Below are 17,446 nucleotides of genomic sequence, written 5' to 3' on the forward strand. Positions count from 1 at the left end.
CAGTCAACAGTCATTCATGCACACACCATGTATGGTTGTTTTCACTTTACCGTGGCAGAGCTGAGGAACCAAAACACAGACACTATGGCTAACAAAGGTTATTTACAGGGGAAGTCTGTCAATCTTGTGCAAAGTTTTGCAAGCTATTGGGTTCAGTCTCTAGGGTATAAAGAAGCCCACACTTCCAGTACTCGCTTTCTTTATCATGGATGAGACTGTCTCTTATTCTGTCCCTAAACTTCTGCTAATGGCTTTAACTGACTTCCTTCTTTCACTCCCAGGTGACCACGGTCCATTTTCCTCAGGCGTGAACTTGGCACATGGCAATTTCTAGATCTGTAAGTGTAAGGACAGTGGCGGAAACGAAGAGCAAAGCTGACTCTACACAGATGAATATGTTGGTTCTAAACTGACACTCTAAATCAGACTTGTCTCCCTGAAATGAACACGGGGGTAACAGGCTGAATGTCTAAGTGCTCAGACTGAAGGCAGAAAAGGGTGGAGGACTTTCTTGGCATGAAATGAAGAAGAAGCTATATGGTCATCCAAACATTTATTAGGAGATCACCATGAGAAAGGTGCTATTTATAGAAGGCATTACTACACATCACTGCATGATAATGCACCCGAGCATACGGTAAATACAAAGACTCTAACATGCTAGTCTCCAAACATCTCGCCTATGGACGCATGCTTGATAAGCCCAACTTTAATTCTACACAGGAATCTTAAAAAGGCAGTTAGCCAAACTGCTAGTTACCTATACTTCAAGAATATGGCTTAAAAGCACAGGGTATTCATCAGATAAATACCATCTTCACCCACAGAATTAGCACGAGGGGAGAGATACAGGCCACACTGAGAATGCAATCCATGTCTCAATCAATCAATAGTTTGGTGGTAATTCAGATGGTCAGGTCTAGCCCAGCTAGCTGGACTGAAATCTAGCAGGACTTTACTTGAAGTGACGAACTATGAGTAGCTCCTGAATAAAGTGCTCTAAATCACGAAGCTCAAGTTAGGTACCTAATACCTCATTTGCTGTCTTGCTATAAATCTAAGTTGGTAGGATTTAGTCGCTCCTGCTCCCCCAAAACCCTGGGACTTCACCCTTACTCACTTGTACCTAAAGCTGTTGTGGTTTAGAAAAACACAGGACAGAAACAAAATGATGTATATACATATATAAAACCAAGATGAATGATTTCTATCCCCTCTCCAGGAGACACAAGATAACTCCCTTCTTGGGAGTTCTTGCCTCTTCCCTAAGATAGATATTCTGACAGATCTGAAAAAACATATTTCCATATACTTCATAATTCCAGTGAAACTAAACTAGGATAATCTTCACTGAAAAAAAAATCCACACAAGGAAAAGCAGGTACTCTGAGTTTTCAAAAGAATGTGTGCTGCTGGAAGCTAATCAAAAGCATGAGAAGGCTCAAAATGAAGCAGTTTTTAAAGTGAAAATCAGCAAAAAACGGCCTTTCTCCCCCCAAACTTCAATGCACCGGAAACAAATCCTTTTGTTTTGAAAATACTATTTACCATTTTAGTGTGTTAAAATGTGGTTTAAAAGGAACCCATGGGGCCTGTGAGATGGCTCAGTTGGTAAAGGCAACTGGTGCCAAATCTGGCTACTAGAGTTCGACTCCTGGATCCAACAAAGTGGAAAGATCAAACCAACTCCCACAAGCTGTCCTCCGACCTATCCGGGAGCCCCGAGGCACACACTCACACACTCTATAATTAAAAAAAGGCTTGCCTGTAGTTTTGGTTAAAAAACAGACAAACCCCAAAACCAAAAGAGAGAGCAATGGGCCAGAGAATGCCTCAGTGAGTAAGGTGCCTGCCCCAGGGCTGTAGTAGACTGGATTCCGACCAGTTGCCCTCCGTACGCACACTGTGCTACAGTCACGGGCATGCCCACGCACAGATAAACACAGAAAAGAAATTAAAGGGACCAATGGTATAATTTCAAATGATCTACTATTATACTCATACAGGTCTGTCCTGGTCAGCATCTGGTTTGTTGGCACTGCTGGGTAATTAACACGACAGAAGTTTAGAACTATAAGTAGCTTTAAGAAGAAAAAGAGAAAAGGTCTGAAGTTTTCTCCAATAAAAAAGAACTATTCGCAAACGCCTGCATTTACAATTTCTCAATTACGATGCAGTAATTGACAAATATACTGCTGTGGATAAATACAGTCAGGTGAGCGATGAGGCAAAGCACAACGGGCACAGTCTGCTCCCAACAACAGTCTTGATGGTTAATGTGGATGTCAGCTTGATTAGCCAAGACATAAGTGATTAGTATTAGCACACCTTTGCCTATCCTACGGAGGACAGAAATTGGTACATTTTGCAAATAAAGATGCTCAAAATACAGCTTTAGGGAACGGAGAATTGATTAGGAAGCTACTAAGCTCATTCAACAGAAAAAGTAAACATGGTAATAAAGGATTTTACAAATTCACATAAAACCATGTCGAGCACTAGTTCTGCCTCACCTTCCAAAGAAGCCAAAGCTACAGCCAGAGAGCAGCATGGAGAAAACCCAGGGCAGGCGGGTGAAGATTTAAGAAACAGTCATTTACGGCCCATTCATCCCCTCAACTATCTCTCCAACAGAAGGAAGACATCATCTTTGGACGTTCAGGTACCTGGTGCCGGGTTCGACTCTGGTCCAGGAGCTGCCGGGACTGGAGTTTTTTGTTGTTCAAGTTGCTGGAGGGCAAAATGGAGTTGGTAGCTGCCTGCTGTGGGGTGATACTTGTGCTGCGAACCACCCCTGTGGCCTTGCTGTACGCGTTGTTCTCCACCGTCGCCCTCCCAGGCAAAGCCGCCTGTCTGGAGGCTCCTGAAGGGAAGAAGAGTTGGGTTGTTTTTAGCATGAGTATGTGAAACAATCTAAAGGAAAGAGATGTGTCTACTATTTTTCCTTTATAGAAACCAGGCACCAGCAAGAATAAAGCTACTGTATGAAAATTACCTGACTTCACTAAAGCTCACTTTGGTATATTTCAAATCAGTGCTTTGATCTCCCAACTTCTCTCAAATGAAGAGATTCCCAGATATCCAGTTAAAAGTATGTCTGTAAAATGTGTTCATGTGTGAAGGATTTTGCTCCTATGGTCTCACCTTCTGGTTAGGGATAAGCCATACCCCTTGCTCAGGGATAGGGTACTCAGTTTGGCTTCCATAGAGACTGCTCAGTTCCATGCTATCAGCTAACCTTCTTGGCCAACAGACAAAAGACTCAAAAGATTAATTTATTTTGGCTTCTGAGAACAACAATCGAATTTTCAGCATTTCCTCAGAAAATACTTCAAGGTGTGTATCCATTCTATAGAGCTAACAGAGCGGCTGCCAACCTGTGGTCATGACCCCTTTTGAGGCCAAATGACCTACCCCTTTCAACAAGGTCACCCAAGACCATTCTACAAGCCAGACATTTACATTACTATTCAGGACAGTAGCAATGAAAAGAATTCCATGGCTGGAGGTCACCCACAGCACGGGAGCCCTTCTTAAAGTGTCACAGCACTAGGAGGGTTAGGAACCACCAAGCTATCACCTATGACATCATATATAGTACATAGCATGTATGTACACATAATAAATCTTTTCCAAAGGGTTTCTGAACATATGGAAAAAGTGTGTTGACCACCAACAGAAAAACAAATATAAATACCTATATGAATTAAAGTTAGCCTGATTCACAAGGCAGAAGATCGAGTGAAGTAAGATGGGATTACACAGCAAAGGGAAGAGAACCTTTTGTGTGGGGAGGCAGGGAGTGTGTGTGCGTTTTTATTTATTTATTTAGTGGTTGTGTGTGTGTGTGGTGTGCATGCACATGCAGATGCATGTGCACATGCACTTCCTTGTGTGTGGAGGCCAGAGGTCAGTCACTTTTCAGCTTAAATTTGAAACAGGGTCCTCTCATTGATGCCAATTCTGTCAGACCGGAAGCCCAGCAAACCCCGAGTATCCTGTGTCTACCTGCCCTATATGCTGGGATGATGAGTGCACATCTGCTGCACTTGGCTGCTTCTGCAGGCCTGAGAATCTGAATGCAGGTCTTCATGCTTGTGCAGAGGAACTCTGCAGACTGAGCCTCGTCCCAGCTCCCAGCTCCAGGAGACTCTCTATCTTTTTTCTCATTAGTGAGAGAAGATAAGCTGACAGATGATAACGTGTAAAGAAGCTAAGAGGCAATGATTGAGAGGGCTGTGAGTCGAAGGAGGGGCGATGGAGAAAGGCATTCAGGTTTTATTTTATTTGATTTGACTCAAGGTCTTCCAGGCAGGCTTTAAATTTGCAAACCTCTGGACTGCAAACCCCTACATGCTGGGAATATAGGTGTGTGGTACCGATGCTAGCCATGTATTGGGCTTAAAAGATGAGAATAGTCAAGGCAGGAATACCTCTCCTTCAGATGAAAACAAAGGGAAGGGACAGGCGATTGGGCAGAATTATCTTGAGAGCTTCATGTCAATTACGCTAGGTCTTGTTTTCAAAGAACATAAAGTTTGGTAGGTACAGAGGTAGGGATGGATCTGGGAGGAATTCAGTAGGGGGGGTAAATATGATCAAAATAGAGTATCAATTAATGAATGTAAAGAATTAGTGAAAATATTGCTTTAAAAATCTCTAAGGGAGAGGAAGTAAACTCCACAAGGAGCAGGACTGAGCCAGCAACCTGGACTGGAGTGGGACTGAGGCAGTGAACTCTACAGGATCAGGACTGAGTCAGCAAATTAGGCCAGAGCAGGCCTGAGAAGGCGAACTCCACAGGAGCTGAGCAAACACCAGGAGCACTGAGCGACCTCCAGGAACAGGAATGACCAAGAGGTGACTGTAACTGTGGCACTGACTGCACCAACAAGGATCAACCATCTGAACCTTGGATCCAATGGCACCTGGAATATTGATCACCAGAGTCACAGACAGTCCCAACTAAACCAATTGGAGGAAAAGATGGGTAGACAAGGTAAGAACACATGCAACACCACAAGAAAAGCAACATGATGCCAGTAAAAATCTAGTGACCCTAAAACAGCAAGACTTGAACCACCAAATTTAGATGAAGCAGAAGAAAATGACCTAAAAAATACCTTCAGGAAAATGTTTAAAGGCACTTAAAGAGAAAAATGAGGAATTCCTTCAAAGAAAGGGAGGAAAAGACAAAGAAAAATTGAAAGACATCAACAAACCCTCTTAAAGAAAACCAAGAAAAAGCAATGAAACATATGAAAAGAAACTATTCAAGACTTGAAAACTGAAATAGAGACAATAAAGAAAACACAAGCTGAGGGAATTATAGAAACAGAAATCATGGAGAAAATGATCAGGAACCACAAATGCAAGCATGAACAGCAGAATATATAGAGATGGAAGAGAGAGAATCTCAAGCACTGAAGATACATAGAGGAAATGGACTCATCAGTCAAAGAAAACATTAAATCTAACAAAAACCTTAACACAAAATATCCAGGATATATGAGACATCATGAAAAGGTCAAACCTAAGACTAATAGGTATAGAAGTTCAACTCAAAAGCACAGAAAATATATTTAACAAAATCCATAGAAGAAAACTTTCCAAACCTAAAATAGATATGCCTATGAAGATACAAGAAGCTTACAGAAAAACCAAATAGACTGGCTCAAAAAAAAAGTCACTCACCTCATAATAATCAAAGCACTAAACATACAGAATATTAAAAGAAGCCGCAGTGGGTGGTGCACACCTTTTTAAATTCGAGCACTTTGGAGGGCAGAGGCAGGAGGATCTCTGTGAGTTTCGAGGCCACCTGATCTACAAGAGCTAGCTTACAGAGAAACCCTGTCTTCGAAAAGCCAAAAAAAAAAAAAAAAAAAAAGAATATTAAGGATCTGCAAGGAAAGGTCAAGTAGATACATAAAAGGCAGACCTATCAGAATAGAATTACATTCTGGAACTTCTCAATGGAGACAATGAAAGCCCAGAAAGGTCTGGTCAAGCGTTATAGCAGACATTAAGAAGACCACAGATGCCAGCCCAGACTACTATACCCAGCAAACTTCAATGACCATAGAAAGAACAAAACAAGATATTCCATGACAAAACCAGATTAACCAATACCTAGTTACAAACCCAGCCCTACACAAAGTACTAGAAGGAAAAACTCCACCCAAGAAGTTGGCTACATTAACAAAAACACAGACAGTTGATAATTTTCACAGCAGCAAATCTCAAGAAGTGAAAAAACACACAAAATAACATCACCAACAATGAAAACTAAATTAACAGGAGATAGCAATCACTGGTCATTAATATCCCTTAATATAGATGGACTTCAAGTCACCTATAAAAATGCAAAGGGTTAACAGATGAGATACAAAAACTGAATCCATCCTTCTGCTGCATACAAGAAACATAGACATTGCCTCAGAGTAAGGGTTGGGAAAAAATTTTCCAATCAAATGGACCTAAAGAAACAAGCTGTGGTAGTTATCCTAATATCTACAAATAGACTTCCAACTAAAATCAATCAAAAGAGACAAAGGAAGACATTTCATATTAGTCCACAGGAAAATCCATCAAGAGGAAATAATACTGAACATCTATGCCCCAAATACAAGGGCACTGTCAGATGTAAAAGAAACATTTCTAAAGCTTAAATCCCATACACTAAATAGTGGGAGACTTCAACACTCCACTCTCACCACTGGACAAGTTTAGTCAGACAAAAAATTAAAAGAGAAATAAGGAACTAACAGATGTTATGACCAATGGACTTAACAGACATCTATAGAATATTCCATACAAACATAAAAGATATACCGTCTACTTCTTCTCAGCACCTCATGGAAATCTTCTCAAAAACTGACCCACATACTCGGTAACAAAACAAACCTCAACAGATACAAAAAAAACTGTAATAACCCCATGTATCTTATCAGATCACCATGATTTAAAAACTAGAATTCAACAGCAAACACTAATTCCAGAAAGTCCACAAACACATGGAAATTAAACAATGCTCACTTGAATCATCAATGGGTCAAGGAAGAAATAAAGGGAGAAATTAAAGACTTCCTAAAAGTACAATGAAAATGACCACACAACATACCCAAATTTATGAGATGCAATGAAAGCAATGTTAAGAGAAAGTTCATAGCACTAAATGCCTACATAAATAAGCTGGAAAAATCCCACACTAGTGAATTAACAGAACATTTGAAACTTTAGAACAAAAGAACAAACAACACCTGAGAGAACTAGATGGCAGGAAATAATCAAATGAGAGCGGAAATCAACAAAATAGAAACAAAGAAAACAATACAAGACAATAAGACAAATAGTTGGTTCTTTGAGAAAATCAATAAATAGATAAACCTTTATAGCACAAACTAACCAAAAGGCGAGAGAGAATATCCAAATTAACAAAATCAGAAATGAAAGGGGAATATAACAACAGACATGGAGAAATACAGAGAATCATCAGGTCATATTTTGAAAACCTGTACTCCTCAAATTGGAAATCTTAAAGGAAACGGACAACTTTCTGGATAGATATCAATTACCAAAATTAAATCAAGATCAGATAAGCAAAATTAAATAGACCTACAACTGCTTAAAAAAATAGAAATAGCCATTAAAAGTCTCTCAAACCAAAACAAGCTAGGACCAGATTGTTTTCAGCTCAGAATTCTACAAGATTTTCAAAGAACTAATACTAATACTCCTCAAATTGTTCCACAAATAGAAACAGAAGGAACATTGCGAATTCTTTTTATGAGGCTACAATTAAACCCTGATACCCAAATCACATAAAACCATTACTAAGAAGAAAAGAGAATTACAGACCACTCTCATTCATGAACATGGATGCAAAAATACTCAATAAGTACTGGCAAATCGATCCAAGAGCACATCAGACCATCATCCACCATGATCAAGTCGGCTTCAATCCCAGAGATAGAGGGATGGTTCAACATACGAATCTGTCAACGTAATCCACCATATAAACAAACTGTAAAAATAAAAACCACATGATCATCTCATTAGATGCAAAAAAAACTTTTAACAAAATACAAGACCTTCATGATAAAGGTCTTAGAGAGCGCAGGGATACAAGGAACCTACCTGAACATAATAAAGGCAATATATCAGCAAGCCAACAGCCAACATCAAACTAAATGGAGAGAAAACTCACAAGCGATCCCACTGAAATCAGGAACAAAACAAGGTTGTCCACTCTCTCCATACCTATTTAATATAGTTCTTGAGGTCCTAGCTAGAGCAACAAAGGAGATCAAGGGGATACAAATCAGAAAAGAAGTCAACTCCTCACTATTGCTGATGATATGAATAGTTTACACAGCAACCCCAAAAAGTTCTACCAAGAACTTCTACAACTCATAAACACTTTAAGTAATGTGGCAGGATAACAGACTAACAAAAAAAAAAAAAAAATCAGTAGCCCTCCTTTACACCGATGATAAATGGGCTGAGAAGAAATCAGAGAAGTATTACCCTTCACAATAGCTACAAATAGCATAAAATATCTCGAGTAACTTAATATCAAACAAGTGGAAGACTTGTATGACAAGAACTTTAAAATCTTTGAAGAAAGAAACTGAAGAAGACACCATAAAGTGGAAAGATCTCCCATGCTCTTGGGTGGGTAGAACTAACATATAGAAAAAGTGGCAATCTTACCAAAAGCAATCTACAGATCCAATGCAATTCCCCTCAAAATCCCAGCAAAAATTCTTCACAGACCTTGAAAGAACAGTACTCAACTTAATATGGAAAAGCCAAAAACCCAGGATAGCCAAAACAATCCTGTACATTAAAAGAACTTCCGGAGGCATCACAATCCCTGAACTTCAACTCTACTACAAGCTACAGTACTGAAAACAGCCCAGTATTGGCATAAAAAAGACAGGAGGACCAATGGGACAGATAGAAGACCCGATATTAATCCACACACCTTCAAACACCTATTTTGACAAAGAAGCAAAAAAAATACCAAATGGAAAAAAGAAAGAATAATTAACAAGTGGTGCTGGCATAACTGGATATCAGCCATGTAGAATAATGAAAATAGATCCATATCTATCACCATGCACAAAACTCAAGTCCAAATGGATGAAAGATTTCAACATAAGCCAGCCCACTGAACCTCATAGAAGAGAGAGTGGGAAGTATATTAAATGCATTGGCACAGGAGACCACTTCCTAAATATAACCCCAGTAGCACAGACTCTGAGAGCAACATTAACAAATAAGAACCTCCTGAAACTGAAAAGCTCTGTAAGCAAAGGACATGGTCAACAAGACAAAATGTCAGCCTACAGAATGGGAAAGATCTTCACTAACTCTACATTCAGACAGAGGTCTGATCTCCAAAACAGACAAAGAACTCAAGAAATGGTCATCAAAAGAACAAATATTCAATTAAAAAATGGAGTACAGACCTAAAACAGAGAACTCTCAACAGAGAATCTAAAAATGGCTGAAGACACTTAAGGAAATACTCAACATCCTTAGTTCATCAGAGAAATGCAAATCAAAACAACTCTGAGATTCCATCTTACACCTGTAAGAATGGCCAAATCAAAAACACCAATGACAACTTATGCTGGAGAGGTTGTGGGGAAAAGGGGAACACTCCTTTGGTTGCTGGTGGAAATGCAAGCTGGGTATAGCTCCTTTGGATGTCAGGTTGGCAATTTCTCAGAAAATTAAGAAACAACCTTCCTCAAGACCCAGCAATACCACTTTTGGGTATATATCCAAAGGATATTCAATCGTGTTACAAGACATGTGTTCAACTATGTTTCATAGCAGCATGTTTGTCCATAGCCAGAACCTAGAAATAACCTAAATGCCCCTCATCCAACAATGGATAAGGAAAATGGTAGTACATTTACACAATGGAGTACTACACAGCAAAGAAAAATAATGATATCTTAAATTTTGCAGGCAAATGGATAGAGCTAGAAAACATCATATTGAGTGAAGTAACCCAGATACAGAAAGACAATTATCATATGTACTCACTCATAATGGTTTTTTAAACATAAAGCAAAGAAAAAGAGCCTACAAATCATAATCCCAGAGAACATAGACAACAATGAGGACCCTAAGAGAACATACATACATGGATCTAATCTACACGAGAAGTAGAAAAAGACAAGATCTCCTAGTAAATTGGGAGCATGGGGACCAAGGGAGAGGGATGAAGGGGAGGGTAGGGGAGAGCAGGGAGGGGGAGCAGAGAAATTTATTAGTTCAATAAAATAAAAAAAATCAACGTAAAAAAAATCTCAAAGGGAACTATTATTAGTCACTGAACTGAAGGTTAGAAAAGTCAACCCAGAGATTCTGCTTCCATTTCTGGCTTGATGATGATAGCAGTTTCTAGCCATAGGGAACAATCTAGATTCAGTAAGTATATAATGGGAAAGTAAAGTAATATGCACTTCATACCCGATTAACCCAACTGGGTAGCTCAAGTGATTTCATTTTGCTAATAATTATTGTAACAAATATTTCTATGAGGCATTCATTTTAATGCCTCCTTGCTGTGTATTAGAGAGCACAGGTCCTTTTAGGCAGGGTCCTTTATTTGGGGGAAATGCTCCAGAGGTTCTCAGGTATGGGAGCTAGGGGCACAAGAATGCAGAGGTCAGGACAGTGGGCAAGAAATCAAGTCAGGGACTGTGGGTGAAAGTGTTCTTCCAATTCCACATATCTACAGAGGGCTGGGACGCCATAAACTTTATAGTGAAGTGTGTTTTTAATCTCCATCAGTAACGTAAGCTCAGCCTGCAAAATCACAAAAGGGAAGTTTCTCAAACCAGTGGAGGCTTTTAGCAGAGAGGCGAGGAATTTTAATAGCGCAGCACTGGAGGGGATGGGGATGCTCAGCTGTGTGATATAATCAGTGCCACGAGAACCTTCTTGCTTGAATTGCAGTGGGGTTAGCTGGAGCAACATATCTCATCCTGGAAGCAAAAGTCGTTGGTGTTTCCAGCAAGCAAGTGCCTCAGTGACTGAGAGGAGGCCATGTGGACGGCAGCTGGCTGCCCCTGGATCCAGCACCTGAGTTCAGACATCCCTTCTTCTAACCGCACCTAATGGCTCCGACAACCACCTGCAAGGCTACCTCATTTTCATAAACCCTTGTTCATTCTGTTTCACCAGTAATACACTTTATATCCTCACCAAAATTTTGAGATCAGTTGTGTTCATGAAATTTTGTGAGATTCCCTAATCCAAAATGCTTGGGGTATGTAATAGATTACTTTCTTTCTTTTTTTTTTTTTCAGGGGGGTTGGGTGTTGGTCGCAAATTTTTAAATATGTGTATATATATATACATATATATGCATGTGTATATATATTTATATGTGTGTGTACGTATATAGACAAGACAGGCAGATATATAGATATTTGGAACACTTAATTCATTTATATTTCATATACATCGTATACTCCAAATTTGTAATCCCAGCTACTGGGGAGGCTAAGGGAGAAGAGCTTAAAGGTAGGAATTTGGGGCTAGCCTGGGCCACACTACAAGATTCTATTATGATAAAATTCTTTTTAAGGCCGGGTGGTGGTGGCATTGGCCTTTAATCCCAGCACTTGAGAGGCAGAAGCAGGTGGATCTTGAGGCCAGCCTGGTCTACAAAGCTAGTTTCAGGAGAGCCAGCACTATTACATGGAAAATCCCTGTCTCAACCCCTTCCCCCTCAAAAGATTCTTTTAAAGTTACAAACAGGCAATATGGCATGTTTCCCCATACTACATTCTCTCCTAGCTTGTCCACCAACCTTATGCCCCTCACTCCCACAACAATGCCATGCGGCCGGATGCACTGTTCCCCCTGCAGCTGCTCTTCCCGCACACCACTCCACCTCCGCATGCCCTGCGTGTCTCTCTCTGCTATGCGCGTAGGAAGCGCGGAGGAAACGGAAAGATCCATAGCAACATTTCTTCAGCACGCAGGGCTGTGACCTCCACAAGGGCACCGAGGCTTCTTAAGAAGGTACGATGTCACAAGAGTGAGAGCAGAAGGCAGCCGGCAGTGACAGTTGTGCACCCGCGACTCTGCTGTCCACTCCCTCTGCCCACCTCACCTAGTCTCTGACAAACAGAGCTGTGTGCATCTCTATGCAGAGCTTTCAGTCGCCTCGGTGATGTGTGGGGTTGGGAGTAGAATAACATTTATTAAGTGTGGGTCACGAGTACTAAATGGCCAGGAATGTAAGGAATAGTCCTGTACTAGAAAAATGTGTGATGCTGCTCAAAAGACAAATGGTCTTAATGACAAACACGGTGGTGCTTTCTGGACAGTGTAGATGTTTAAGGACAGTAGACATTATATTTTTTCTTCAACTATAAATTCTTAGCCACAAGCCACACATCAAATGCAGAAGCCCTCCAGATGAAGAAGGCTTCCCATGAGTGGACAAACAGCACTGACCACAGGAAGCTGCGTGATCAGGAGCTGTCATGTGAGGGGATCTCCCTGGCCTTTGCAATGCTTCCAAGACAACATGATGAGATGCCTTGTATGGAATAAACATTTGTACCCGTTTAAAGTGAGGTCAGCTAGGGTTAGGTTCCTATTCACATAAGATCACGTAAGGGTTAAGGAAGGCACGGGCAGGGAGGACCCTTGCACCAAGGCCCCCTTAGTTGCATCTAACTTCTCCACCAACTTTTATTATCGTTAAATATTTCTCATCTACAAAACGGAGGATTAGATACAGTCCCTGTTGTCACAGGGCTGTTGTAGGAATTCAAGAGGGAATGCAAGTATGAAGTCTGACAAAGAAAGAAAATACAGTCCCACTCTTTATGTTACTATCATTGTATCCTTTCTCCATCCCAGGACCTCTCTTTCCAATGCTGGCCAGAGGCCCAGACTTCTTTGGGGTGGGAAATAGTAGCTAGAGACATAAAGGAGCCACTTGCCAGCAGGGAAAACCCACCACCGCTGGCAGTTGGCACAGTGCAGACCTTTGTAGGACAGCATCAGAACAACGAAGCCCAAGGGCTGTGAGTGCTAAAGATAACTATTGGGGCCTTAGCCATTGTTTATTACTCAGTACACAAGGAACCAAAGAGTTGGTATCGTAAAGGCTCTGAATGAAAATATATCAAAATGGTTTTGAAACCTTGTGGTATGCAAAGACTTCTTGGAATGAGAACTGAAACTTCAATAAAAATCAAACAAGACTTCATTAATGATGTGTGCATGGCTGATGCACCTGTAATCCTGGCACTTGGGAGGAGGAGTTCTAAAACAGCCTCAGCGACATAGTGAGTGGTGAATCTATCACCCTACAAAAGACCTTGTGTCAAGAAAAGGGCACTGTTAAGAGTCAATAGGAGCTGGACGAATAGTGGTGGCGCACGCCTTAATCCCAGCACTAGGGAAGCAGAGGCAGGCGGATCTCTATAAGTTTGAAGCCAGCCTGGTCTACAAGAGCTATTTCCAGGGCAGGGCACCAAGGCTACACAGAAACCCTGTCTTGAAAAAACCAATTAAAAAAAAAAAAAGCACGCAAGAGAGCAGAGAACGAATAGGCCATACACACTCTAGGGAAAGTATTTACAGTACATATATGTAATAAAGGATTTTTTTTATTTAAACTTTGAATGTATTTTTTAAGTGTATGGGTAATTTTTTCTTGCATGTCTGTCTGCACACATAGTGGCCGGTGCCCTCTGCCCGTGGTTGTGAGCTGCTATGTGGGTCCTCCGAAGAGCAGCCAGTAACAAAGGATTCCTCCTGTCAACATACAAAGAAGATTGTGCTGTAAAGTAATCCTAAACAATAGAATGACAACTAAAAAAAATATGATTTTAAAAGATTTTATGAAGTAAAAATATGAATGGTTCAATAAACATATGACAAGTTCTAAGTATCAATAGTCATCAGGGACATTCAAGGGGAAATTGTATCTATTATAATGATTAAAATTGCAATTGGGTGTAGAGCCAACATGTCTATAATCCTGGCACCTGAGAGGCAGAACCAGGAGGGATCAGGAATTCAAAGACAGCCTGGGCTACAGAAGATACTTTCTCAATAAACCAGACCAAAGAAAAAAACGAGGTGTGGCATTGCTTAAAGTCAAGCACAATATCAAATATTGGTGTGGCATGTAGCACAATAACTATTATACTTTGATAACAGGGTGTAAACAATGCAACAGCAAACTAAGGTTTTTTTTTTTGGGAAATTTATACCAATGAGTTAATTGCTTAAATAAATAAAAGCACATGGCTAACAACAAAGCTGTAGAAAATATTTCACCAAAATTATATTTATAACTATTAAAATTGGAGTCTATCCTAATGCCCAATCATTAGGAAAATAGCTGAATAAAATATGATATATTCATACGCATTAATACTACTCAATAAAATGGCTGAACTATTAAAACAATCAACCAATAGATGAGTGTCCAGAAACACTGGGTTGAATGAAAGACAGATACAGAAGGAGAAAATACGCTATGATTCCATTTCCAACAAGCCAAAGACACGTAACACACGGCGAGAGGCACACTAAGGGCTGTGCATAGAGATGATGTCGGCACTGAAGCGAGATACAAGGGACTCTGAAGCATGATGGGAATATCCCAAGCCTGCTGTGCTATACAGAAACACGATTGCACAAACGCACTGAAACTTACCAAATTGAGTGAGTAAATATTCATGTAAATGATACTACAAGTTAGAAAAGGCAAAAAGTCATACCACTTTCATTTATTTAAAATTAAAATACTAGTTAATACTTCCTGTTCTGTATATATGGTATGGCGGTGCCCCCATTTTGGTAATAAAACCATGCACTTTGTAAAGCAGCAGGACCACACAGTAAGATCCTTTAGCATTTAGCAGTTGGTTTTATTCCAGGGCGATGTAACCTATATCTTCTAGATACAGCATGATCTGGAGGAATAGCGGCAGGAGCGCTAGGGTTTGGGAAGGTACTGCACGGACACAGAGGCCTAGGCCTAGACAACAGCACTAGGTGAGCATGGGGGACTGGCCTTTATGACAGCAGTAATGCAATCCTACTAGCCTAAGCCCGGATCTGTGCATGAAGGAGGAAGGAAGAAGGAACACAAAGCAGACACTGGGGAGCACTCACACTGGGGAGCACTCACCACTGGGGAGCACTCTGAAAAGCAGCCTGAGGATGTATTGGGATATTAAAAGGCAAAGGTAAGAGCTGGGCATTATAATTATGCTTTAATCCAGGCATTTGGGATGGCCAAGGCAAGACGAACTGCTGCAAATGGAGGTCAGCCTGGGATCTAGAATAGAGTCAGCTCCAAAAAAAAAGAAAAGGAGGAGGAGGGAGGAGGAGGAGGAGGAGGAGGCGGCGGAGGATGAGGGAGGAGGAGTATGAGTAGGTAGGAGGAGGAGGAGACGGCGGCGGCGGCGGCCTCCTCAGGTGATGATGGTTTCAGTAAATTGCAGTCAGAACTACTTCCACCAGGAAGTAACAAGCATTAGTCTACCTCAGTTACAAACTAGCTACAGCTTGGTAGCTGTTGACTGGGAACACTGAGAGCTAACAGGATGAACTCTGCCTTCCATCACTTAAATGGTAAGTAAGTCTGATGGCTCAGCTAAGACAGCCCACGCTCTTGGTGTCACGGGCTTTGATTTGCAGAGACCTTATGCACTGAACTATAATTTTGGAGGAGTTTTCTGAGAATGACTCGGGTCCACTCAAGAGACAGGGACACTTGGCCCCTGAGAGGGCGCGGCAGGGTAGGAGTACACACTTCTTCGTCTGTCCTTCCTGTTCTCCACCTGTGGAGCTATAGGAGATGTCTCCCACAGGAGAGAGAGCACAGTAGAGGCAGCATAGAAATCCTAAGAGCACACAGTTCTTCTGGATGACCTACATGTTGGGCTGAAAGCAGGTGCTAAGTGCAGGCCAAACTTTCTGCTCAAGAACAGGGAGAAAGGCATTAAAATATTTTGTTTATTTTATATGATGAAAGGCTCTTGGGAAAGGGTTAAAGAAATAATTCAAGGAACAAGGCAAAAGAAGTAAGGTGTCAGTGTGGGTCCAAACCAAAGAGAGACTTCTGAGGTAGCGGAGGCCCCAGATCTGCACCACCCCAGAATGGAAAGCAGGCGCTTCAGAGACCAGGGATCTAGAATAAAACTGCTAAGTTCAAGTCCTGGCTTTGCCACCAAAAAAAAAAAAAAAAAAAAAAAAAAAAACATTTAAATTCTTTGTGCTATGGTTTCCTCGGCTGTGACGTGGGAATAAATATTGGTCCTACCTATTATAGGCTCGCTAAAGGATTAAATATGACAACCCCTGTACGCATTTAGCTCATCCCTGGCACTGTAGAGTTAAGTGCTCAATTACAAATGCTTTTCCTACTGAGAGCAAACCTTTGCAAGGTATCAGAGGGCAAACAAGAGGGACATGAGGAGCAATGCTACTTTGGTGAGAGGAGAATGTCTTTATAACCTCCTTACCTAGTATTGTCCCTCGGTGACAAGTGAGGGAAGTGGTTCTCACGGATGCAGAAATGGTAGAAGCGGACGGAGTGCGGTGGTACATACTTTTAACCTCAGCATTTGGGAGACAGAAGCAAGTGGATGTCGATGAGTTTTGAGGCTAAGCTGGTCTATGTAGTGAGTTCTAGGTCAGTTAACCCTACAAAGTGAGAACCTGCCTCAAACAGAATGAAAACAACAAAAGAAGGAAAGAAAATGGGCTGACGATGTGTGAGCTGGAGCACCAAGTTCAGTCACGGCCATCACCTACCAGCACAGCGGCAGAATGGCAGCCCTGGCTGAGGGGACTTTGTCATGCTGGCAGGCTGCTGGCTGGGCTAAGCCAGCAGGAGAGTATGCCATCTTGGGCAGGGAGCTGGCACCTGCCAGGAATTAGGAGGTTACTATATTAATAATGCTGACAGTTAGGGAGCAGCAATTTGAATGGAGATTATCAGCCTCCCCAGCACCTCTCCACCCCAAACCAGAATTACAAACAGCAGTCAACCCCTTACACGTTTATAAAATGAAGTCTCTCTCTCCCCTCTCCTCTCCCTCTCTCTCTCTCTCTCTCTCTCTCTCTCTCTCTCACACACACACACACACACACACACACACACACACAAACACATTTTTAATGTTTTTGGAATAAAGCAGTATGTTCTTTTTTTTTTTTTTGGTTTTTCGAGACAGGGTTTCTCTGTAGCTTTGGAGCCTGTCCTGGAACTAGCTCTTGTAGACCAGGCTGGTCTCAAACTCACAGAGATCCGCCTGCCTCTGCCTCCTGAGTGCTGGGATTAAAGGCGTGCGCCACCGCCGCCCAGCAAGCTGTATGTTCTTAATATCTTAAACTATAGAAACACAAGAAACTCATCTTTGAGCCAAAAAACAAA

General features: G+C 41.3%; 1 protein-coding gene across 1 annotated transcript in view; it reads right to left on the bottom strand.

Annotated features, from left to right (window-relative positions):
• Positions 1 to 17,446, bottom strand: part of Ttll5 (tubulin tyrosine ligase like 5) — a 213,509-nt gene that overhangs the window by 37,462 nt on the left and 158,601 nt on the right. Inside the window, 4 exon segments of the mRNA XM_038335728.1 lie at positions 2,667 to 2,714; positions 2,716 to 2,786; positions 2,789 to 2,825; positions 2,827 to 2,863. Of these exon segments, the coding sequence (XP_038191656.1) occupies positions 2,667 to 2,714; positions 2,716 to 2,786; positions 2,789 to 2,825; positions 2,827 to 2,863 (193 nt within the window).

This window comes from Arvicola amphibius, chromosome 7 (genome assembly GCF_903992535.2).
Source record: "Arvicola amphibius chromosome 7, mArvAmp1.2, whole genome shotgun sequence".
Lineage (NCBI taxonomy): Eukaryota > Metazoa > Chordata > Mammalia > Rodentia > Cricetidae > Arvicola > Arvicola amphibius.